Raw genomic sequence first — 22,469 nt, 5'->3', positions numbered from 1 at the left:
ATGGCCCTGCGGCTCCTGATCCATCTCACCTTCCTCAGGCTCAGAACCCCACTGTGGCTCCAGCGTGTCAGCGGTTGGCAGGTAGAAAGCGTAGGGTCTTGAGCTTTGGGATTTGGGCCCCAGGGCACTGGGTGACCTCGATCTCCATCCCTCAGACTGGCCATCCTTCTTCAACCTCAACTCAACCCCAGGAGGTCCAGGAAACCATCCAGATTCCGAACGGAAGCACGCCCCTGCTCGTGGACGTGCAGGTGTTTGTGTCAAACGTGTTTAACGTGGTAAGTGTCCTCAGGCTGTGGAGGACTCGGAGGCCCAAGCGCTGAGCTAGGAATGGGACAGGACTCAGCCTAGTGAGTGCTGGGGCCTCCTTCCTTCTTGTCACATAGTACCCACCCCCGAGGTGACCTGCTGCCCCCCTCCCCCAGGACATCCTGCGGTACACAGTGTCCTCCACGATGTTGCTTCGGCTGGTGAGCACCCACCACCAGTGTGGGGGCAGGGGTTGAGGAAGGGAGACCTCTGTAAGCCCAGCACAGAAGTACTGGCCTTCATCAACCTGCCAAGCCCAGGGGCACATGTATACGGAGAGTGGCAGCCTTAGTAGCATCCTTGTGTCCCTAGTCCTGGCTGGACACTCGCCTGGCCACCGGCAGGGCAGAGTCACGCTGCCCCGGGACTCTCTCTGGACACCAGGACTCACTATCCAGGAAGTGTAAGTGAGGCGGGGGTTCTTGTCTCAGGAACTAGGCGGGCATAGCCCTCGCTATTCCCCATCTAGGGCCGGGAGGTCCTCTTAGTGAATATCCCCCTCCTGGTGTCCCTGCCAGACCACTGGCACAACTCCCATGCCTTATGGTGCCCCTTCTGGAACCCCGAGAGCAGTGGATGGCAGCTGGGCATATGCTGGGGTCTCCCCCTCCTCCCCCTTCTGAGGAGGAGCTGGGCCACTGGCTGTGGTACCTTTCCCTCTGCAGGCTCTGGGTGAACTGGCAGGGCCAGAGCCCACAGGCCCGAGTGGACCGGGATGGCCACATCGAGCTCTACCTGGCCCTCACCACGGAGACCAACTGTGACTTTGAGCTTTTCCACTTCCCCAGGGACCAGAGCGACTGCAGCCTCAGCTTCTTCGCTTTTGGCAACACTGGTGCTGACAGGACAGGAGCTGGGAGGTGAAGGGAGAGGGGAGCCTCTGGCCTCCAGCGAACACCTGACACAGGGGTCCCGGGCCTGTGTTCACAGCAGTCCACCCCCAGGCTTAGGGGAGCTGATCCTTCTGCTTTCACCGGGCACCTCCCACTCAAACAGCAGCCCCACCTCCTAGTCCTCCCCTGCTCTAGGCCTAGCCCCCCTCCAGTCTTCTCTTCTCCCCCATCAGCTACCCCAGAGCAATGCCCCCAGCAGCCAGGGCGGAACTGCACACTTGTGTCAAGCCCAGAGGCTCAGGCTGCTGCAGGCTCATTCCTGGAAACATCCCGAAGGTGTAGCCACCCAGTGAATATCCCACAAGCTCGGCAGGTGACGTCCAGCTCGGCGGCGAAGTCCCATCCTTCCCTGCATCCCTCCCCTCTGGGAAATACCACAGCTGCCGCCCCATGAATCCTAATTATTTCAGGTGTGAGATGATATACTGGTGAATGAGTCTGTGACCATGTCCCCCTCCATGAAGTGGTGCATTTATTTTTACAATGAAAATTCACCTGTGAATCTGATAAGGCCCTTCTTCTAACTGGAGAAAACTTGGGGTCTTGCAAAATCCAGTCTGGAAAGCCCTGGTACAGACCAGTTTCCAAGTCTGCCCCCAGCAACCAACACAGGGCTCCAGCATCCCTGGGCTCCAGCTTGTCCCTGCCCCTACTCCCAAGAGAGATGCGGGGGCAGGGGTATTTCTAGTTCTCTGTTCTCACCCCCACCCCTTCAGTGATGGAGCTGGAGTTCCAGGCCCGTGTGGTGAATGAGATGGTGAGTGTCAAGAGGGAATACGTAGTTCAGGATTTGAAAACCCAAGTCCCATCCCAGCAGCTGGTGCCCTGCTTCCAGGTGACGGTGAGTTGGGAGGTGGCTGCCGAGGGCTGATGGGGGCATCGAGGATGCACAGCCAGAGGCCGTGACACCACCCTTCTACCGCCCACCCCTGCGCAACCCCCACTGGAAAGTCCCGACCTTCTTCCTTCCAGTTGCGCCTGCAGAACACAGCGCTAAAGGCCATCATAGCGCTCTTGGTACCCGGGGAGGCACTGCTGTTGGCTGACCTGTGCGGGGTGCTGCTGCCTCTCCGGACGGCGCGCGTTGCCTACAAGGTGACCCTGCTGCTGGGCTACCTCGTCTTCCACTCCTCCCTGGTTCAGGCCCTGCCCAGCTTCTCCTCCTGCAACCCGCTGCTCAGTAAGGCCCACACCCTCGCCTGGCCGGGGGCAGGACCACCTTGTGCTGGGCCCACCTCATTCTGCCCGCACCTGCTGTCGCCCCCTCCCTGCCCACCTCCCCGGTTCACTACGTCACTGCCCTGCTGCCGCTGCTCTTCAGCACCACGGAGGCCGTGCTGCTGTCCGTGCTGCTGGCCCGCAGCAACCTCAGGGCTGAGAGCAGCCCCGGCCCAGTCCTGAGCGGGGAGCGGCACGACTGTGGGAACCCAGGGCCCGATCCTGAAGGTGGGCAGGGCCTGGGGCCCGTTCCTTGGGGGCTGCTGAGGAAAGAGGCCTAGGGGCAGAGCTGGTGGGCTGGGGTTGCGGGTTACCAGGCTGTTTAGAGGTTCCTGCATCCACTCTGCTGGCTCCACTGTCCCTGGGTTCCACCACGGCTGCCCTTGGAAGCAGCAGGTCTGGAGCAGGGAGCAGGGTTAGCCTCCCTAAAGGCCCGGGTGACTTCAGACTCCCTGGGATAACCCTCTGCCTTGCAGAGCCTCTCTTGTGGGATGTTTTTTCAACTCAAGATGACCTAGAATGGGCCAGACCCAAACATTCATTAGTTGTGACTCTAACGAAGGGAGAAATACAGACTGGCACCTCCTGGGATTCACCCTTCTGCTCCTGGAGAGCGTGCATGTCAGGTGAGCCCTGAAGTACACCTCCTTTTCCTGCCTCTCCCCACACAGAAGCCTCCAGAGGAGTAAAGGGGTCCAGGAGGAGCTGCACTGAAGCTGCTGACCACATCTTCTTCCTGGTGTACGTGGCAGGGGTGCTGTGTAGCCAGTTCATCTTCGCTGTGCTCTGGACGTGGGCGACATGCAAGTCAGACCCAGCCCCTGGTGAGGCTGCACCCCACGGCGGGTGGCCCAGGCTGTAAGGGGCAGGCAGGGCCTGGGGCTACAGACCTGAGGAGTTGGGCTGTGACAGGGTCTCAGGAAAGAGGGGGGAGGGAGATCGATTCTCTTCCCTAAGCCTGGAGGACCCCAGGCCACCCTGAGCTCTCCCTTCTGTTAGCATGCAAGCAAAGAGTGTGGAATAAACCCGTCATCCCAGTGCAAGGGCGCCTCAGGGGTCTGCCTTCGCTGAGCTCAGCTGTTCACTCTTGTCAAAGTAGGTGGGGCCCATCTCATGCCCCCGACCCCCACTCTGCCCCAGATCGTCTCACGACTGTTCACTGGTCACCCAGTCCCCACATGCAGCCTCACTGCTCCTCTGCAGCCACTGCTGCTTGGCTCCAGGCACGGGGTTGTCAGAACTCCTTCTGTGAAGTCCTACGGAGCGCTGGCCCCCAGAGGGCAGGGGACAGAGCACTCCCGCTCCAGCCACCGGGGGGATGCCTCGGGGGCAGAACCCCCCAGACTGCAGGACTGCGGGGATGGGGAACGCGGTCTCTGCACTGAATCCGAGAGCGGGTCAACCCTGCTTGCCTTTCTCCAGGCCCTGTGGCTGCAGTGTGGCCTGCTCCTCCGAGCCCAACCCTCACGCCGGGGCTGAAGGGGGTTCTCCATCCCCAAGTCGGAGCTGGTCCGGGGGTGGGCCTGCTCTGCTCTCCTGCTCCTGTCCACACAAGGCAGCTGAGGGCACAGACCTCTGTCTTCCTTCTTTGTCCTTCCTGCCTTGAAGCCGTCACGTGGCCCCCGCGGGCCGCAGTCAGGGTCATGAAACCCAAGGTGCGGAGGAACCCCAGAGTTCCGGGAGAGCGCTGCTTGTGTGGGGAATGGGGGCCGCGAGAGGAAGGGCAAACCAGGACCCGAGGGCTCAGGGACAGGGCTCCTGGTCGGGGTGGTGGAGAAAGACCCCAGGGCCCAGAGGCAAGTTAACACTGGTTTATCTGTCCGATAACATGGCTGGTCTGGCAGAGCCAGGCAGGGGCGGTGGCGGCTCAGGCGGAGGTGTCAAACAGGCGATCGATCATGTCGCCCACCTGCTCCACACGGTACTTGATGTACTTCTCAGGATTCTTGGTGAAGGGCACGCTGCCATACCTGACCAGGCGCTGAGGTCAGTGGGGATGCCTAGCCCCTCCCCAGCTCTGCCTCAGCCTAAGGCCCTCCCGATGGGGTGCCCCTGGGTGATGTCCGGGTCTGGCCCCACACCAAAGCCCTGGGCACTGGATCTGCCACCCAAACCCACCACCCTCTCCAGGTTTCCTTGAAGAAGAGAAGGGCCCAGTGGTCCAGCCGGGGCAACGGGGAGCCTGGGGCTGTGAGGGCTAACCTGTGCAGAAAGGCCCCGTAGGTCTCCTTAACAATGTTTTTCTGGGCTTGGCGGATCTTGTCCCTCTGCTCCGTGTCGGGAATAGCCCAGGCCTTCTGTATCTTGCACAATTCTTCCAGGCCATCGTTGAAGCCCTGGTCACCAAAACGGTGGAAACAGAAGTGACCCAGAGACAAAGGTTTGAGTCTGTGCTGCTACAGTAGCCGCAGCGATCAGTGGAGCGGGGAGGAGCCTGACTTACCTTAAAACGTTCCTTGATCACCTGCCGCTCCTTGTCCCGAAGCTGGGGGGCCAGGGGAGACGGCAGAGAAAGCGTCCCTCAGAGCAGGGTCGTCCTGCCCCTGCTCCTTCCCCAAACCCCAAGCCCAGCCCTCTCCCCTGCTGCCCGGATGGCCACAGGCATCCTTTGCTTTCTCATCCCAGTTGTCTGTTTTTCCCAGAGACACAACAGAAAGCACCACATCTGCTAGACATCCCTTCCCAGCCCAGACCTTCAGCCCACCTTGACTCCGGGTTGGAACACAGGTAGGTTCTTCTCAGCGATGTAGTCAGTCACCTTTAACCAACTGCCAGGCAGGGAGGGAAGCAGAGGGCAGAGGAGGGACAGCCTCAGGCAGCTGCTCCCTCCCTGGGGCTGGACTGCTTTGTTTTTTAAAAATCTCTTGATCTACTGGGGGAGAGGGTGAGGGCAGGGATCAGTGTGGGTCATAACTAAGCAAAACACAGCTGAGATCTTTTTCCTTGGGAATAAAAATGTTCAAGCTGCTCGCTTTTAAAATTAAGGACAGGAAACAGAACATTCAATAAATTGAACAAACACTACCAACTGCACTTCACGTTGATATCATGGCCAATTAAGATGGAGAAGCAGATGAGAAAAGAGGGGATGGAGGACAGATAAATGGGAAAGCAGAGGGTGATACGGTCACGGCGAAGAAACACACAACGGGAGAGAGAGACGCACAAACTAAGAAACAGGAGGAGAGAGGCAGAGACAGCCCTGTAGAGTGGGGCTCAGCCAAGTTCAAGGGACCTTGTGAGCTTGCTCTTCACCTGGTCTAAACGTTACCCACATCTCTGACGGGCAGGCCTTCAACCATCTTAGTCGTCACCCTTAGCAACTACCCTTCTCCACCCCACGGGTGTGATTAAAAAACAAGTAGAGGACTGGGGTCCACGGGGTGGCGGTTCCCCGTCACTGAGCCCACTCTGACTGGGCCCGGCAACCCGAGGCTCTGAGAAGCAAGCGTCGCTGGTGGGTACACAGGGCGGGGAGCGGGGGGGTGGGCGGAGGCCCACCTGCGCTGGTAAGTCTGGATCTGCTGCTCGATGTGCTCACGGTAGGAGCGCTCGGCAGTCTTCTGGGTCACGGCCACCAGCTGGATCAGCTCAGACCTGGGGTGGGAGCAGGCGAGAGAGGAGAGGACGATAGGAAGGCTGCCGGCCTCTGCAGCGACACCGGTGGGGCCTGCCTCCCACCTCCCTGGGTCCTGGGACTGTGAAGGGTAAAGCGGCGTCCCCCCGCCCTGGACACGAGGGGCACAGCCAGCCCCGGCAGGCCAGGCGGCGGCAGGTGCGAGCTGCAGACCAGCGCCCGCAGCTACTTACTTCTCCAGGGCCTTGAGGATGTAGTTGTAGTTGTTGTGCAAGAAGATGGCGCTCAGAGCCGGGTCCTCATACACCTTGGACTTGCTCAGCAAGTTCAGCTGCAGGTTGCCCAGGACTTTACCTGCACAGGGCAGGATGTGGTCACGCCTCCCGTGGCAGTCTGACCCAAGTGACCCAATCCTGGGGCCCACGGACCAACTCCCACCCGTCGCTCCTTGCTCCTCCCGGACTCCAGACCCCACCAGCCTCGGGAGCCTTTTGCCGAGCCCCCGCGGCCCCCCCCAACCAGAGGTCAGGCTGCGATCCTAAAGCCGGGGCGCTGGTGCTCAGGAGCGGGCCCGGGACTAGCAGGAGAGCACGGAGAGGAGACGGAAGGGAAGAGGCGGGAGGCGGGGAGGCTGCTGGCCGGCGCCGCACTCACAGATGTAGGTGCTCAGGAGGCGCTTGCTGAACTCCGAGCTGTAGCTGGTGGCTGAGGAACTGGTCTCTGTGAGAGGAGGGGTCCTGTTAGCTCAGCAGTGGCAGCAGCCGAGACCCTCTCTGGCCTCCCCTAGGCCCGCGGAGCGGCTGAGGAAAGCCCGGGAGGGGCCCGAGCCTCCCGGGGACGTGCTGAGCTACAGGGCTCCCTTCCCGCTGCGGGGGGCGCTCCCTGGGACTCTTCCTGGAACTCAGGGCTGGCGCCTCCATGGTCTCGGCTGGCGGGGGTAATGAGCTGGCCCAGGGCCGGCAGGAAGGCTGGCAGGACAGGACCGGGACAGCCTCTGCAACCCAGCCCCTGACCCATGCTGGGGGTACCGACAAGGCCCACTTCTCCCATTTGTCAGCAACAGAGTCTTAGAATAGGCCCCCCATGGCCTCTCCCCCTTCACCCCCACTGCCCACAACCTCCTCTACCAGGCCCTTCTGAACAGAGACTTGCTGGCTGCACAGAGCAGAAAGCCAAGGGGGGAAGGGAGCGGATGGGGGAGGAAGGGGCAGGGAGGTGCTGGACCAGCTTGAAGGGTGCACTCGGGGTGCTGGACACAGCGGGATGCTGCCTGGAGAAACCCAGAGACGGAAAGTGGCCGTCAGGGAGCTGAGAGGGTTGGGAGCATCCGGAAGGAACCGTGTGCCCTCTGACCCCACTCCTACTGGGGTCCCGAGTCTGTCCAGGTGCCTCTGTCCCCAGGGAACCTCACTCAGGGGGCTTCAGAGGGGAAGGATGGGGCTGCGGAGCCCTGCTGCTTACCTCGGGGGTCTAAAGGAATATTGTATGTGTCCCCAAGAACTACGCAGTGAGAGGCAGTGCGCACAGAGGGGAAGGGGGGAGAGACAAAGGAGGGAGAAAGATGCAAAGTGCAAAAACAGGTTAGAAACGGCCGCAACACCCGAGCCAAGCAGACCACTCCCCGCGACGCCAGAGACAGACAGCAGGACAGCCCAGGCTGGACCCCTGAAGGCCAGCGACACACTGGAAAGTGGACGTCTGGAGAACCACAGGCCAGAGGCTGCACCTTGGCTCCTTGCCCCTAGACTGGGGGGAAAAGGGAAGGCCTGGGGCCCAACAAGCTGGGCTGGGTCTCAGTGCTCGGAAGCGCGCTCTTCCCCACGTGCTAACCTCCTGAGCCCCAGTCCCAGGACAGCAGTCACAGTCACGGGAAGACACCAGGCTGGCCCTGAGATGCCGGCTGTAAGGGGTCAGCTGTACTGGACTAATTAGGAGGAAAGGCAACACAAGAGGAGGTGGGGAAATGCAGGAGGGGCGGGGCGGGAAGGGCACCTCCAAACAAGTGAGTTCTGCTCTCCAGAGTGAGGACAGTGGAGGGAGCCGAGAGGGGATGGAGGCCAGGAAAGGTAGTCAAACCCCGGCTGCTTTCCTGATGCTGGGCCCAGATGGCCCAAGCAGCTTGGGGGTCCCGCCACAGGCCACATCTCCTTCCCACTCCACAGGGCGGGGGAAATCTCCTCACCCAGAGGGGGCTAACCCCACGTCTCCAGGCCAGAGGGAGGAGTGGGGCACGGGGCCCCGCTGGGAGGTGCCAAGTACCTTGGGAAGCCAGCATGGCGCCCGCCGTCTCCTGGAAGTCCAGGAGCTGCTGCAAGAAAAGGATGGCCTGCGTGGGGAGAAAACAGGTCCAGGAAGAAGGTCAAGGGCAGGACCCAAAGGTCGGATCACCTCCTACAGTTCACCCCCTCTGACCATTCCAGGACAGGTACAGGGCCAGGGGCCTGCCCAGTGAAAAGGGTGGCTGCAAACTTCGTGCTTCACCCTGTGGGTTTGGCCTCCTGGGAAAGGCCGTGTCTGCTGGGGGCACTAAGCACCTTGCAGTCCATCCTGCCACCTGCGCCCCCTCCCCGCCCCAGGAGCCCCCGGGCAGCACCTACGTTGCTCGTGAGCTCGTGCACGGTGCCGTCCTTGGGCATGTTGTACTCCTTGTCCGGGTCGTTCTGTGGGAAGAACAGCCTGACTCCCTGAAGCAGCTCCCGGGGAGTCCCGCGCCCACCCCACACCCCAGTCTGCGGGCTCATGGCGCCACCTCCTGGCAGACAGGTGTCAGGATGCCGCTCGGGCACAAAGGTGAGCGGGACAGACATACAGACAAAACTACATGGGAAAAGCGGGGCAGGAGCTTGACGCCTGGGGTGGGGGCCTCTGGAGCCCCTGGGGAAGAAAGGGGGGCCTGTGGGCACTGACAGGAGACTAGCAGCACGGCCGGCTTCCCCACAGGGCAGGCCCGCCCCTCTTGGAGGCCTGCTTTCAGAAAGAGTTTCCAAGCCAGGTCACTGGCGGCCCTGCCCACAGCCCCACGGGCCGTCCTGCACGGTGGCAGCGGAGGGAGGGAGAGCACCTTGATGTTGTCAGCGAAGTCCTCCAGCGCTTTGGCTCCAACGGTCTCCATGGAGGTGATGAGGCTGGGCAGCTTGTTCTTGGTGCTGGCCGCCGTCCCCTGAGGAAGCACATGGCTGCACAGGGCGCAAGAACCCGGCTACAGGCTGTGCCTGGGGCCCTGCTCCTTCCCGGCCCCTCACCCCAGGGCACTGTCTCCGCTCTTCACTCACCCTGAGAGCACCTCCACATGCCCGGGGCCCCGAGGAAGCTGCTGCCATCCACCCTCGGAGCGGACCCGTGGGGGTAGAGAACACAGTTCTCCTGGGGGGGCCGTGCCGGGCAGCAGGATTCCTCCTTCCGGGGTCCCCGAGGGCATCCTCACCCACATACCTGGAGCACCTGGTCAAACTCGGGCTTGGTCTGCTTGAGGTGCCGCAGGATGGGGAAGACGGTGAGCACAGCCGAGAAGTCGTGTCGGATGATGGCCTTCCGGGCAGCAGCCACGATGTTCTCCCCTTCAAGCATCAGCCCGTCCAGGGCATCCTGAGAGAGCGGGGCAGGGAGAGGGCTCAGGGGAGGGGGCAGACAGCCGGTTCCCAGGGACGGTGAGGGCACCTGGAGGGGCGTGGGGGAAGTATGCCCCCAATGGGGAGGTCCCGACCGGGACAGGCCACTCAGGACAGATCCCCAGGATGGGAGGTGGAGGTGGTGGCTGGAGCTGAGGGCTGTGGCCCGCATGCCCGGACGAACTCAAGCTTCTGCGGTGACAGCTCGTGCTGGGGCATCTGGGCAGGGCCCAGGGGCAGGACCTGTATCAAAGAGTCAAAGGTCTTTTTCTGATGATGCTCAGGGATGACGTCCATCAGCAGCTGGTACTCGCTCTGGGCCAGCTTGACAAAGGCACTGACGCAGTGAATGTAGGCGTCGGTCTCCACGTCCAGCATGTCATCTCTCCCTGGGGGGAAAGCAGTGCCCCTGAGCTACTGGTTTGGGGCAGACCCTCTCCCTGCTGGGGGGTGGGGCACGAGTCTCCCCAGTTCCTGGCCTGTAGCCAGACTAGCAGCAGATGGGGAAGACGACTGTGCTGGCAGAAAGCTGGGAGAACTCCAGCAGGCCCGGCAGGGTTCGCGAGGAAAAACGGGCTGAGTCCAGCCTTTGTTCCAGAATGTCAGGTACGAGAGGTGTTGGGGAGATGGATAAAAAGGGTAAGATCCCCCAATCGACTTCCTGGATAAGACACGTCTGACCCCAAGACTGAGGATTCTGAATTGTACTGGGAAGAGGACACCCAGGGACGGGCAAGTGGCTGCGTCCACCTCAGGGAGGCAGGCCCAGTGGTCGTCCGTGTCCGAAAATGCTGGGCCTCTGGAGCCAGATACCAGCCCCGCCAGGCCTTCTGGAATGTATAAAGAGGCAGTGGGCTCTGGTCCATAAGGCTAGCTGGCATGGCGTCAAAGCTGGAGATGAGGCAATGTGAGCCTCAGAGGGGGAGGGCTCCTTGGTTGTCAGCTGCCCCAGCAGGAGACAGGATCCCACTACTGCATTGCAGGCTGGGGCAGGGGTGCCCGCAGGCAACCTGGTCCTATGTGCCGAGGGACGGGCTCCGAGGAGTCAGAGCTTTGGAGCCATCGCTGCAGTCAGGTGTTGATGCTCCCTGCCCTCCAGGGGCCCGCCTGCCCTCTCTGCCCGCCTTCCGAGTGGCGGCAACTTCTGCCCTTGGCCCAGGCCCTGAGAGCCAGGCGTGCACTCCCACCTGGAGAGAGGCAAGGGGACCTAGTGCCCAAAAGAGAGACAGACCGGAGAGAGAGAGAGGCGAGTAGGCCGGGCTCATCCTTGGAGCGGAGCGGCCGGCTAGGCCAGGCTGGAGCAGGCCCTCTGGGGACGGCCGTGAACGCAGCGGCGGCTGCCCTCGGCTGGGCTGCAGTACTCACCGGCCAGTGGCCCGTGCTTGTCGTTCAGGGCCTCGGACAGGTGCTTAACTCGGAAATCATGCTCGTGACCTAGCGAGACGTCGGCCGCAAACACAAGCAGCGTTTATCCAGGGGCGGGGTGGCTGCCTCTCGGGGGACTGGGAAGAAGCCCTCGACCTCCGGGGGGGGATGTGAGATGGGGTGTAGGGGAAGGGGCATTGGAGAGGGCTCTGAGCCCCTCCTCTGCCTCAGACCACCTTGGGAACAGCCATTTCAAGCGTGACTTGCAGTGCCCCAGACCATCCTCGGGAGCTGGTTTCCCCACGCCTGGAGGCTGAGAGAAAACCGGGTTTCTGAAGCGTTTCCAGCAGCTGCGGAAGGTCTGATGCTCAGCCCCAGGGGGTTTATCTCACCATATTTGGGGAGAGATCCAGTTAGAGAAATGTCACTGCCCGGTGAATGGGGACAGGCTTCTTTTCGCCCCCAGGGTCATTCTTTTGAAGGTGGATCTGGTCCACTAGGGCAGGGCTGTCCTTCCTCTGATGGGAGGGAGGCAGGGACATGGCGTACGGGCTGCCTGTCCCCTGTGGTACATGCTCGCCTTTCAGGTGGAGGGGGGCGGCCAGGAGGCCTCGGCCGCCCTGGTCCTGCCACTGCTGGTCTGAGCGTGAAAGGGCTGCCCGTGACAAAGAACTTTCTCTGAGTTCAAACAGGAGACAAGGACAGAGACAGGGAGGGGAGGGAGCGGGAAGCCTCCGGGAGGGCAGAGCCGCCGTCAGCCAGACAGGACCAGGCTGAGGGCCATGAAAGCTGCCCCCGAGCCAGCTGGGGTCAGAGGCCCAGGACCTCAGTTCCCACCCCTGGTCCCCTCTCAGGGTTGCGCCCGAGGCCCTCTGGGGGGTTGGAGGCTCTGCCCTACCACATGAGTGGACACACGGTGGAAGAGGAGGGAAGAGGAGAGGAACACAGCATGATTACCTTCCAGAGGAATGAGGTTAGAGCCCCCCTTTTTCCCATCTAGACCATGCTGGGAATACTGTTTCAGAAGGTTCTGAGCCTTACGGATCGTCCCTGTCACCAGAGCCACACAGAGAGGAGATAAGAAGACCTAGGAAACGAGTGAGAGAAAACAGCAGCAGCCCTCCACCTACCCCCCCGGCCCCCCCCCCACCCCCAGCAGAGAGCACGCCCGGGTACCATCTCTCCCAGCAGGCCTCTCCCGGGCCCGCCGGAGGCCCCGCAGAAGGAGATGGAGGAACGGACACATTTCGTTCCCCCAGTGGAGCTCCTGATCCTGCCAGTGACCCTCGTTGTTCCAGATCTGAGTTCATTTTAGGAAGTGCAGAGGGTGAAGGAGATGAGATGGGCAAAGATCCACCAGGAGACGCCAAATATAAAAAACAGTACCGAGTGGCACTTAACTCAGAAATAGACAAGGGCCTGGGATGGAGGAGCTAGCGATGGAGCCCTCACACCCAGAAGGCGAGACCAAGTGGCAGAGCCTGGGGGCACCTTGAAGCAGGCAGGCCCATGGCTCCTCCCCCAAAGGGCAGGCAGAGTTCTCCGGGCATGCTCAGTGCCGGGACGCGGCCAAACAGTAGCCAGAGGAAAGCAGCACCCAGGAGTTGGTGAAATGGGACTGAGCTTCCTGGGCTAGCAGCACCCAAGACGGAAGGCTTGGAGACCCAGAGGCAGACTGGCCCCATACACCAGGGGAGGGACCCAAACCACCAAAGCAATTGGGAAAAACTCAAAAGCCAAAAAGAAGTTAATAGGAGCCACCACACAGAGAGCAGGAGGGAGGGCAGCAGGAAAGGGCACATGCTCTTGGCATGGGGGGAGAAAACCAACAGTTAGTATCACAAGTGAGAACAATGGAAACAAAACTGCAGCGCCCACAGCCTCCAGGGTCAGCTGCCTCTGTGGGAACGAGACATCTCAGGGCAGAAAACGTGGGGAAATAAAACAGCATCTAAAACAGATGTGTACAGCTGCCCTGTTAATAAAATGTACCGGGGCAGGGGAGGCACCCATGAGCGTAGCTCCGTCCCTCTTCCCTGGGGACTCCCAGGTGCCCCCTCGCATCTCTGAGCGCTGCGAGGCTCCTTGGGGCCTGGCAGCTCCCCAGAAGGCTAGCGGAGAAGGGGCAGCGTCTGAGCGGCTCACCTCTTTCTGTTTGCACCAGCCGCAGTTAGTTACTAATAACCAAGTTTGGGGCTTGGGCTCAGCATCTGTCTGGCTGGGTTCTGCCCCTTCAGTGAGCAGCCCCGCTAATGAGCGAATCAGTGCCCTGCCCCACAACCGACCAGGAGCAGGTGGGCCCGCCGGGCCTCCAGGAGCCTCGCCGGTATGCTCGCGTGGACGTAGGCTGGGGGCACTGATCCGGCAGCCGCCAAACCCACCAGGAGCACAATTACCACGAACGACGCTGAGGTCGGTGTTTCATTACCCACTGAGGCCTCCCTGCTCCTCTCCTCAAGAGCTGGGAACTGATGTCCCAGCGGCCTGATTCCCTAGTTCCTGGCGTCAGTCCTGAGCCCCCCAGCTCCTGACAACTCTTGAAACCCCACAGAAACCAGAGGGACGCTCAGAGCCCGAGTTTTCCTCTTGAGGCTCTAAGCCAAGCTAGATTAGGTAAACTGGGGGCCCCGAGATCAGATCCCTGCTCCCTGCACGGCCAGCAGCACTCCTGGATGCAGTCTGGGTCCTGGGGCCTCCACTGGGCCCATCAGAGAAGAGACAGAGGGCAAGAGAGCACAGACTCGCCAAGGCCCAGGCAGCCTTGCAGCCTCCCGGAACCAAGGCACGGAGACGGACAGGTCCAGGTGCAGGCAGCTGTGGCCGCGCAGGCTGGCTTAGTAGAGTCACCGTTTGTGGCAGGTTCCCCAGGGGGTCAGCCAGGATATCCACACTGGAGGGGGGAGGACAGTGCTCTTCCTGCTGGGGCCACCCAGATTCCCTTATGCTCTACTCCCTTGCGCCCCTGCGGGCACCCTCGGCTCCGCCATATCTCCAAAGCCTGAACAAAGGCCTGAGGAAGAGCAGGTGCTCGCGGCGAGTGTCAACACGCCCCTCGTTCTCTGAGGGGCAGGCAAGGAAAACGCTGTCGTGAGGGGCGGGTCCCACCAGTGCGTGTGCCCACAGCAGCAGCTGGACAGGGAAGGCTAGGGTGGGAGCAGCCCCCAGCCTCACTGGCTCTCTCTCCCTGGGGCCTGCAGCAGCCCCTCACCCTGGAATACCCCAGCCTCTCGAGGGCCACACCTCTCAGCAGCCAGACACAGCCAGGCTTGCCAAGCGGAAGCTGACACACAGGAACACTGTTTACCTGGAGCATAGACTACAGGGGACATGATGACGGGAAGAAGGACAGACAGTGAGCTGTTCGCCCAGGACACCGATGTCCACGGCCCAGGCGTCTCCCACCTCAACACCCCTCCCTTGACTCTCCCACCGCAAGGCACTAACTTCGAGTGGAGCCCAAAAGCCGGATTAAGTTCTTTGGAGAGGAAGGCGAGGCATTATTTTCCTTTCTGGGTGACTGTGAAGGTGTAAACTCTCCCCTACCCACTTCTTCAAGCCACCCTGGCCTTCTGCAATGTGACGGCTGCAGTGCCTGCCCCTGTCCTGTCCACGGTTTTGGCGGCAGCAGCAGACCTGGCCTCCTGATAGGACGACGCAGGGAGAAGGGGGTCCAGCAAGGGGCTCTGCCCCGGCACCCCTGTCAGCCCACCTCTCCGTGCCTGTGACCCTCCACTCCAAGGACACTTATGTAGCCCCCAGACTCGGCTGGGTAGAGAGGAGCTCACCGGGTGGGGCCTTGCTAGGTGGGCAGACTCCTGCTTTCTGTCCTGCGTACCTATAGTTGGGGGTCGCTGTGAGGTCAAGCTGTAGCGGCTGCAACCCCCAGGGTGGGCAAAGGCAACCCGGGTCCCACAGAGCTTCTGTCTGGTTCTGAGGTGGGCCAGGGTGGGGTCTCACCTGGCCGCTTGACCGGCTTCTTGGTAGGTGTGTCCTTCCTCTTGTTGGGGACAGCAGGGGAGTATGGGACCCCAGATGAAGAATTGCTCTTCCGGAAATGCTCCTTCAGGCCTTTGATGGAGCGGTCCAGCTGGCTGGAGCGGATCTGGTAGTAGACGTTCATGAAGTCTGAGGAGAGATGGGCGACAGCTGGGGTCCCTGCCTCTGCCTGGCCCCAGGGCCTCCCTCTCACTTCCAGACGCAGCCCCGCAGGGCAGCAGCAGTGCCCACCACTGTTCCGTGCTAACCCTTCCCAGCGGCCTCCCACATGGCCTCGTCCGTCCCAAATCAAAGGCTTAAAAGGGAAAGTATCCCCCAACAGAACCAACAATTAGTCGTTATTTTTTATTTTATTTATTTATTTTTGGCCACGCCATGTGGCTTGTGGGATCTTAGGTCTCCAGCCAGGGATTGAACCCGGGCCCCTGGCAGTGAAAGTGCCAAGTCCTAACTACTGAACTGCCAGGGAATTCCCTGTAAGGTTTTTCTTTTCTTTTCTTTTTTGGCCATGCCACGCGGCATCTTCCCTGACCAGGGATTGAACCCATGTCCCCTGTGCGGGAAGTGCAGAGTCTTGACCACTGGACTGCCAAGGAAGTCCACAGTAAGGCTTTTTTAGATAAAAAAAATGTAAAGTTTACATCCAGCTTCAACTTGCTAAGGGGTCAAAGAATGTGAGCAATTTATATGCGGTAAAGAGACAACAAATGTCACTGAATAAAAAAACACACCATTTCTTTAGCCATGAATGAAATGCAAATTTTAAAAAATTCGAGGACTGTGAAAGCCCTGTCAAAAAGCTAAGGTAAATGAAGCTAGTGCAGAACAAACAGCTGTGGGATTTTCGATGCGTCAGTCACCTGGCCCCGCCTACCCGGAGAGGAACTCAAGATGGCAAGAAGGTTACAGATCCGTTCCGACAGCTCTGCCCGGTAACTGTACCTTTGAGAAAACATCTCAGAGAACTTCCTACATAAGAAAAGCAAGCCATACAGCTGTGCTCACTGCAGCACTAATTGTCAACACTGGAAAACTGGAAAATCCAAAAATGCAAACGAGCAAGGAAAAAGATACGAATGCCACGGTACACTTTAGCAGCTCCCAACAAGTGTGTCACCAATGTGAAAAATGGAACAGAGCACTGAGGCTCTGACTGAAGGGGACTGAGGGGTCTGGAGGCATCCACTGGCCTCCCGCTTATCCCAAGGGAGCCCCTGAAAAGCTCCTGCCGAGCCCTCGGCTCCCACAGTGCAGCTCATGAGCCGCAGACGTGCCGTGCGGTCAGTACAGGCGGCCCTGAGACCTGGCACCACAGAGTCCTCGAGGGATGGCAGGGACAGTGATAACGCACACTGACAGCTTGGTATGTGTACAAACTAACAAAGAGACGAAGAGTGTGGAGGGCTAAAAAGCTTAAAATTGAATATTCATTACAGGTGGTTTTTTTTTTAAATTTTTTGCTTAACTTGGGATTTAAAAAAAAATCCTGGGACTGGATTTAAAGAAATGATGGTACCAACATACCATGGAATATTATGCAGCTGCCAAAAAGAATGAAGCAAATATACATGTACTGATACGGAACACTCTCAAGACGTATTACTAAGTTGAAAGCAAAAAAAAAAAACCAAAACAATCACAGGGGAGCGTTTAGTATGCTCCCTTCCACTTGGGAACGAGGAGCAGATACACACATATTTATTCTCTCTCTCTCTCACACACATGCAGTGGCATAAAGAAGTTTTTGGAAGGGTATAAATAACCTTAACAGTACTCATCTTTGGGTTATGATACTGTAAGCATTAGCGAAGTGGGGAGATGGACTTTTGCTTTTCACCTAAGCCTTTCTGTGCTACTTGAAGTTTTTATAATTAGTCAAAAAAAGGAAAGAAACAGGAAGGTAAGGTATATAAAAAAAGCTTGAATTTAGCTAGATTCATAATTTGATACATAAGCTGTAGACTTATTCCTCATATTGTTTCCTACTAAACTCCTTTGTTTTAAAAGAAATGCAGGTGGATTAAAGAAACAAAGGGCAAAGTCCACTCCCTCTGGCCCTGCCGCCTGGGCCCCCGCCTCCCCAGGACACCTCACCTTGGTTGCGGCCATATTCCACCAGCCAGCGGGAGATGCGGATCACGTCCTGCAGCACACTCTCAGGCAGATGCTCTAGGGGCACCTCCTCCTGTACCTCCAGGTCGTCCTCACCGCTGATCAGATCCAGGATGAGCACAGGGGACACGACCTTGCTATGCCGGGTCATCAGGCTGCGGAACTCGGACTCCAGCGACTCCTTCCCCCGCTCAAACAGCAGCTTCTACAGGGAAGAAGGAAGGAAGGGGGGAGGGGAAGAAGAAAGAGGGCCCACGGCTGTTCCAGCATTCAGCGGGCCCTCGCCTCCCCATCCCCTTCCTTTGCCTTCCTGATTCTGGGCCTCGGCCCTCCTCTGCCTTCACTTCCTTTTTCCCAGAGAATAAACGGTGAGAAGCTTTGCTTATTTCTTTCCCTTGTGTTCTCTCAAAATGTATGTTCATAGTGAAACCCAGAGTTTTACAAGAAGTAGGTGCTTCACAGATATCAGCTGATTATTTTCTCCTTGTACCATTAATTTGTGTTCTTGTTAGAAAAGGGGTTGCAAAAGAAAAAAAAAATAGATAAATTGGACTACATCAAATTAAACACTTTTGTGCTGTAAACGATACCATCAAAAAAGTGAAAAGACAATTCACAGAATGAGAGGAAATACTTGCAAATCATGTATCTGATGAGCGAAAGGTATCCGGAGCAGACAAGAGAATTGAAAGCATGTCCACACAGAAGTTCGTACACAAGGGTTCATAGTAACACTGTTCATAACAGCCAAAAAGTGGAGTCTCCATCAAGTGACGGATGGATAAACAAAATGCGGCAGATCCATACAATGCAATATTATTCAACCATACGATGGAAGGAAACACTTCCACACGCTACCACATAGATGAACCTTGAAAACATTATGCTAAGTGAAGGAAGCCAGGCACAAAAGGTCACATATTGTGTGATTCCATTTTCAGGAGAAGTCCAGAATAGGTAAATTTACAGAGACAGAAAATAGATGAGTGATTACCAGAGGCTGGGTGAATGGGCGAGGGAAGGGAAGAAGAGTGGCTGCCAATGGATTTCTTTTTTACAGGCGATGAAAATGTTATAAAATTTATTCCGGTGTTGTTGTACAACTCTGTAATTATACTAAAACTACTGTGTTTTATACTTTAAATGGGTAAATTTTATGGTATGTGAATTATATCTCAGTAAAGATGTTTTAAAAATAGAGAGAGGGGGGCTTCCCTGGTGGCGCAGTGGTTGAGAGTCCGCCTGCCGATGCAGGGGACACGGGTTCGTGCCCCGGTCCGGGAAGATCCCACATGCCGCGGAGCGGCTGCGCCCGTGAGCCGTGGCCGCTGGGCCTGCGCGTCCGGAGCCTGTGCTCCGCAACGGGAGAGGCCACAACAGTGAGAGGCCCGTGTACCGCAAAAAAAAAAAAAAAAAAAATAGAGAGAGGAGTTGGAGCATTTCTGCTTAAATGAAAAGTACGTCCTCTAGGGTAAACCTATAGCATATTCTTTGTATTCTCCTTCTCCAATCCATTCCCACACCCAAGTTCTAGCACAGAGCTCTTCACTCTGTGATCCAAACTTGGTAGAGACCCTCAAGAATCAAGTTCTCCAGCCCCTGGCATCCCAATCTGAGTCCACGCTGCCCACCCAAGGGCTGCAGTATTATGGTTTTACTGGTGTGTGCCCACTGCGTTACTGGTGTGCCAAGGTATTGATCTTGTCAGTCCTCCGGGTGGCCAGGTGGCGCTGTGCGCAGCCAGAGACCACTGGCTAGTTACCACTTTACCCCAGTGTGCCACACAAACATTCTCATCGCCGATGGGGCCACGATGGGAGAAAAGCTGGGAGGCACTGTTCTAAGCAACTGCTTTCTGGGTGGGAGAAAAGCCAGTTTCCCATCTTTGTTCCTCAGCCCACCCCCTCTACTGGGTAAGACACACGCCTCAGGGCAAGAACTGTGGTGCCACCAGGAAGGTGTGCCAGGTGACTGGGGGTCCAAGCTGGCCTGCCCTCTGATGTTCCTCAGTGGCTGGGACGTCTGGGACTCTGCTCCCACCTTTTCTCCTGTCTGCATCCTCTCCTTTCCTCAATGCACTGAGTAAACCTCACTTCCCAGCCCTTCTCCATCTCCCTCTGGTGATCTAATAAAGACCCCAAAACTTAAACACAAAGATACGACACCAAAAAATTGAATATGAAAACATGAATGCAGGTCCCCTCACTAGTCAAATTCATTGAGTCAGAAAGTAGAGTGATGATGGCCAAGGGTTGGTGGGGAGGAGAGAGGGGAGTTAGTGTTTAATGGCTACAGGGTTTCAGTCCGAGGTGATGAAAAGAATTCTGGAGATGGTTATACGACAGTGTGAACGTACTTAACGTCACTGAACTGTTCCCTTAAAGATGGTTAAAACGGCAAATTTTATAGTATGTATTTTTTGCTACAATAAAAAAATACCCATGCATTTATAAAAATCAAATGTTAAACTTATACTTCATATTTAACTTATAATTTAGTTAAATTATTAAGATGCAATAAAAATGTATACCTGTGATTTCTGAGACAGAGATCTTAATGCCTACAGTATGTGTATGGTATTATGTACTTCTGTTTATTCTACTGCATTCTCTTTTAAGCTGGTTCAGTGTCTCTCATGAGACCAGGGCCGTGACTGGTGTCCCCAGACCTCTCACATCACTCTGCTGGCCCCTTACCACTTTGTTGAGCTCTGGGCTGTCTGGGCTGTTGTCCTGGAAATACTCCACAGCCTTCTGAATCTTGGCCATGCTTCCCAGGTACTCTTCCAGCCTACCTGTGGGGCTGGAAAGGAGAAAAGTCCTATTAGCCTGGGCAGAAGGAAGGACCAAGAGAATGGTATTTGGAAAGGGGAGAAGAGAATTAACACAGGGGACTCTAGGCTCAAATATATTCTACTCCTCCCTTCCAAGGCCTACAGCCACTGGTCGGAGAGGCGTTAGGAATGTGACCTTCTGGCCCTCGCTCACCCCTCCCTGATGATCTTCTCAGTGTCACTGGCCACATGGTAGTAGCTGATAACATGGTCCAGACAGGACAGAGTCTTCTCAACATTCTCCTGCAGCCGCTGCAGGTTCTCCGTCTGTTTGTGCACAGGGATGATGGAGTTCTCCAGCTTCATAAGGCGACTCTCAAAGGACGACAGGATAGACACCTGCGGGGGGGAAGCTCCGTGCTCTCAGGCCTCGGGGCTGTCCCAGCACTGCTTCTGCCACCCACCAGGTCTTTGGCAATTGCTGTCTCTTCTCTGGTTTTCTAGACAATAAGCTCCATGAGGGAAGGGACAGGGTACACCTGTTCACCGCTGTATCCCCAGAACCTACCATCTGCCTGGCACATAGGAGGTGGCCCAAATAAACTGGCTGAAGTTTGATCTGAAGGCAAGTCAAGCATTAAATTAACTCCTCCTCAGATAATCACCTCAGGATGGCTTCCCTTCCACCCTTTGAAGCCAAATCTCAATCTCTATTCTCTCTGATGCTTTCCTGGACTGAACAGGAAGTAGTTTCATACAGGGTAGCCTCAAATGCATTGCTGGTACCTTCAAAACCCTTTCTCTCCAAGAGTGAATCTCATTACGTAAGAACTAGCGCCTGATGACCGTGTCACTAAATACATACTCAAGTTCGTATCTGCTCGGTTTGTGCTTTCCCAGTCTTCTCTAGGAAAAAGGAAGGAAACTCTTATTTACTGAGGACCTACTGTATACCAGGTGCTATGCAAAATGCATCTCCACGCATTAGCTTCTATGACCTTCACAGTTACACTGGAGGTTGGCATCGTCTGTTTTAGCAGAGGAGGTAACTGAGGCTCAGAGCTACCTGTCAGGGGCCACACACAAATAAGTGGAGGGGCGAGAACTAGACCCCAGATCTCTCTGACTTCAGAGCTCATTTTACACCTCAAGCCCTCTGGGGTGAAGGCTGAGTCTTTTTCTGCCCTCAGTAATCCCAGAAGTGGTAACCCGGCCGTCCAACCCTCACTTGAATTGACGATGATGCATGGCCAGTACCCAGCCCACCTAAGTCAGTCTCACTAATTGTCTGCAGAAGGAGAGAAGGAAGAATGGAGAACATAGGCAGAAAGCAGAAAGCCCAGACCAGTGGGGGCTGCAGCATCCTCAGCGAAGGGGCGGACAAGGGGAAGGGAGTGTTAAGAGACGCGTCACACTGTTGCTAGAGAAACCCACAGCTTACCACCACCACTACCCAGACCAGCGCCCCCAGGCCTTAGGTACCGGAACTACCGGGTCGCAGGGTTCTCTCCTCCTGCTTCTGGAAGCCCTCCCAGCTGAGGGGTTACTCACCATGTTCTTGGTGAGCTGGTCGCTCTTCTCCAGGCTGTCTCGGATGAAGGACAGCGTCTCCTCCTCCTGGGGGGAGCGCAGGCAAGGACATCACCAGAAGCCGAAGGCTAAAGGAGACCACCGCGTCCTAGATCCACGGCCTCGCCCCTGACTAGGTCTCCTCGCAGGGAGGGCCCCCTCCCACTCCCGCCGCCTCCCCCAGTAGAGGCCCGGCCCGGATCTCGACCCCTTCCCTCACCTCCTCCCCCGCCGCCCCAGCTCCAGCCCCACCTGCTTCAGCTTGTCCTCGATCTCCCGCCGCCGGGCGGACGCCTCCTGCGGGGGTATCATGACTGCGACCCTCCCAGCGGCCCTCACTGCCCAGTACCTCGCCTCCGAGTGCCCTCTCGGCTCCCGTCCCTGTCACACCCACTTCCGCCCGCGGCCCCGCCCCGGGGCGCGCTGATGTGCCATGTTAGGAGTGGCGAGCTGAGTGCGCCTGCGTGCAACTCAGTACAGGGGGACCGGGCAGGTGGCCATCTTGGGTGTGGCAGAGAACGGTGTTCGGGTTTGTGCTTGATGCGGGTTTCCACCCTCAACAGAGAAGGTGCTCTTGAGCGGCGTTTTGTCACAACAGTTACAACTCACTTGCCGTCTTCGTGGGAAGGCTGACTCTTCTCACAAAGATCAATGACGAATTCGTTTCTCCAGATCGAAGTCTGGATCCAGGCATCGATGGCGCATTCCCCACAAAGCACAGCACAGCACACAGCAGGCGCCTAATATGTGTCCGTTTAATGAACAAGGGGCCTGTGTAATCTTGTCCCCCTTCGGCCCTAAAGCTCATGTAACGAGCCCTGTGTGCAAGCCCTCGGCTGGGGACAGAGTGGTCGCCCATGGTCCCAGCGGCACCCATAACTACAATTCTGCCTTGTGGAGGGGCTCAGCCAAATTCCTGTGGCAGAAGTCCTCGGAGCGTCCATCCCAGGGATTTGGATGGGACGGGAGAGCAAGCCCCAAGCGCCACCGGAAGGTGTCTGTTTTGTAGAGATCTGTGTGGTTTTATTTGCTGGGGGTGAGGACCCCGC

General features: G+C 57.6%; 2 protein-coding genes across 6 annotated transcripts; one reads left to right on the top strand and one right to left on the bottom strand.

Moving 5' to 3' along the window:
- On the top strand, window positions 1–3,318 carry ZACN (zinc activated ion channel). Its single transcript, XM_032616044.1, is given in 10 exon segments — window positions 1–90; window positions 156–278; window positions 426–470; window positions 622–637; window positions 640–712; window positions 975–1,144; window positions 1,919–2,043; window positions 2,175–2,380; window positions 2,485–2,648; window positions 3,092–3,318. Coding segments are annotated over 10 exon segments (1,203 nt in total). The 3' UTR covers window positions 3,283–3,318.
- EXOC7 (exocyst complex component 7) lies at window positions 1,655–21,825 on the bottom strand. 5 transcript variants are annotated; one of them, XM_032616039.1, is made up of 20 exons: window positions 21,673–21,825; window positions 21,403–21,468; window positions 20,066–20,250; window positions 19,775–19,880; window positions 17,061–17,283; window positions 14,928–15,095; window positions 11,928–12,020; window positions 10,971–11,039; window positions 9,849–9,994; window positions 9,430–9,582; window positions 9,059–9,157; window positions 8,595–8,657; window positions 8,257–8,323; window positions 6,652–6,717; window positions 6,231–6,351; window positions 5,922–6,017; window positions 5,125–5,188; window positions 4,864–4,905; window positions 4,623–4,756; window positions 1,655–4,390 (listed from the first exon to the last, which is right to left on the bottom strand). In XM_032616039.1, exons 1-20 carry the CDS (start codon window positions 21,730–21,732, stop codon window positions 4,288–4,290), a joined length of 2,124 nt encoding a protein of 707 aa, XP_032471930.1. In that variant the 5' UTR covers window positions 21,733–21,825; the 3' UTR covers window positions 1,655–4,287. The 5 variants fall into 5 exon arrangements, with proteins under 5 accessions (XP_032471930.1, XP_032471933.1, XP_032471931.1 ...); XM_032616042.1 differs by having other exon boundaries at window positions 21,403–21,509; window positions 21,673–21,781; XM_032616040.1 differs by lacking the exon at window positions 10,971–11,039.
- Between the last annotated feature and the right edge of the window lie 644 nt (window positions 21,826–22,469).

Source organism: Phocoena sinus, chromosome 20 (assembly GCF_008692025.1).
Source record: "Phocoena sinus isolate mPhoSin1 chromosome 20, mPhoSin1.pri, whole genome shotgun sequence".
NCBI lineage: Eukaryota > Metazoa > Chordata > Mammalia > Artiodactyla > Phocoenidae > Phocoena > Phocoena sinus.
Note: the sequence above shows the minus strand (reverse complement) of the source record. Positions and strands in the feature narration are given on the sequence as shown.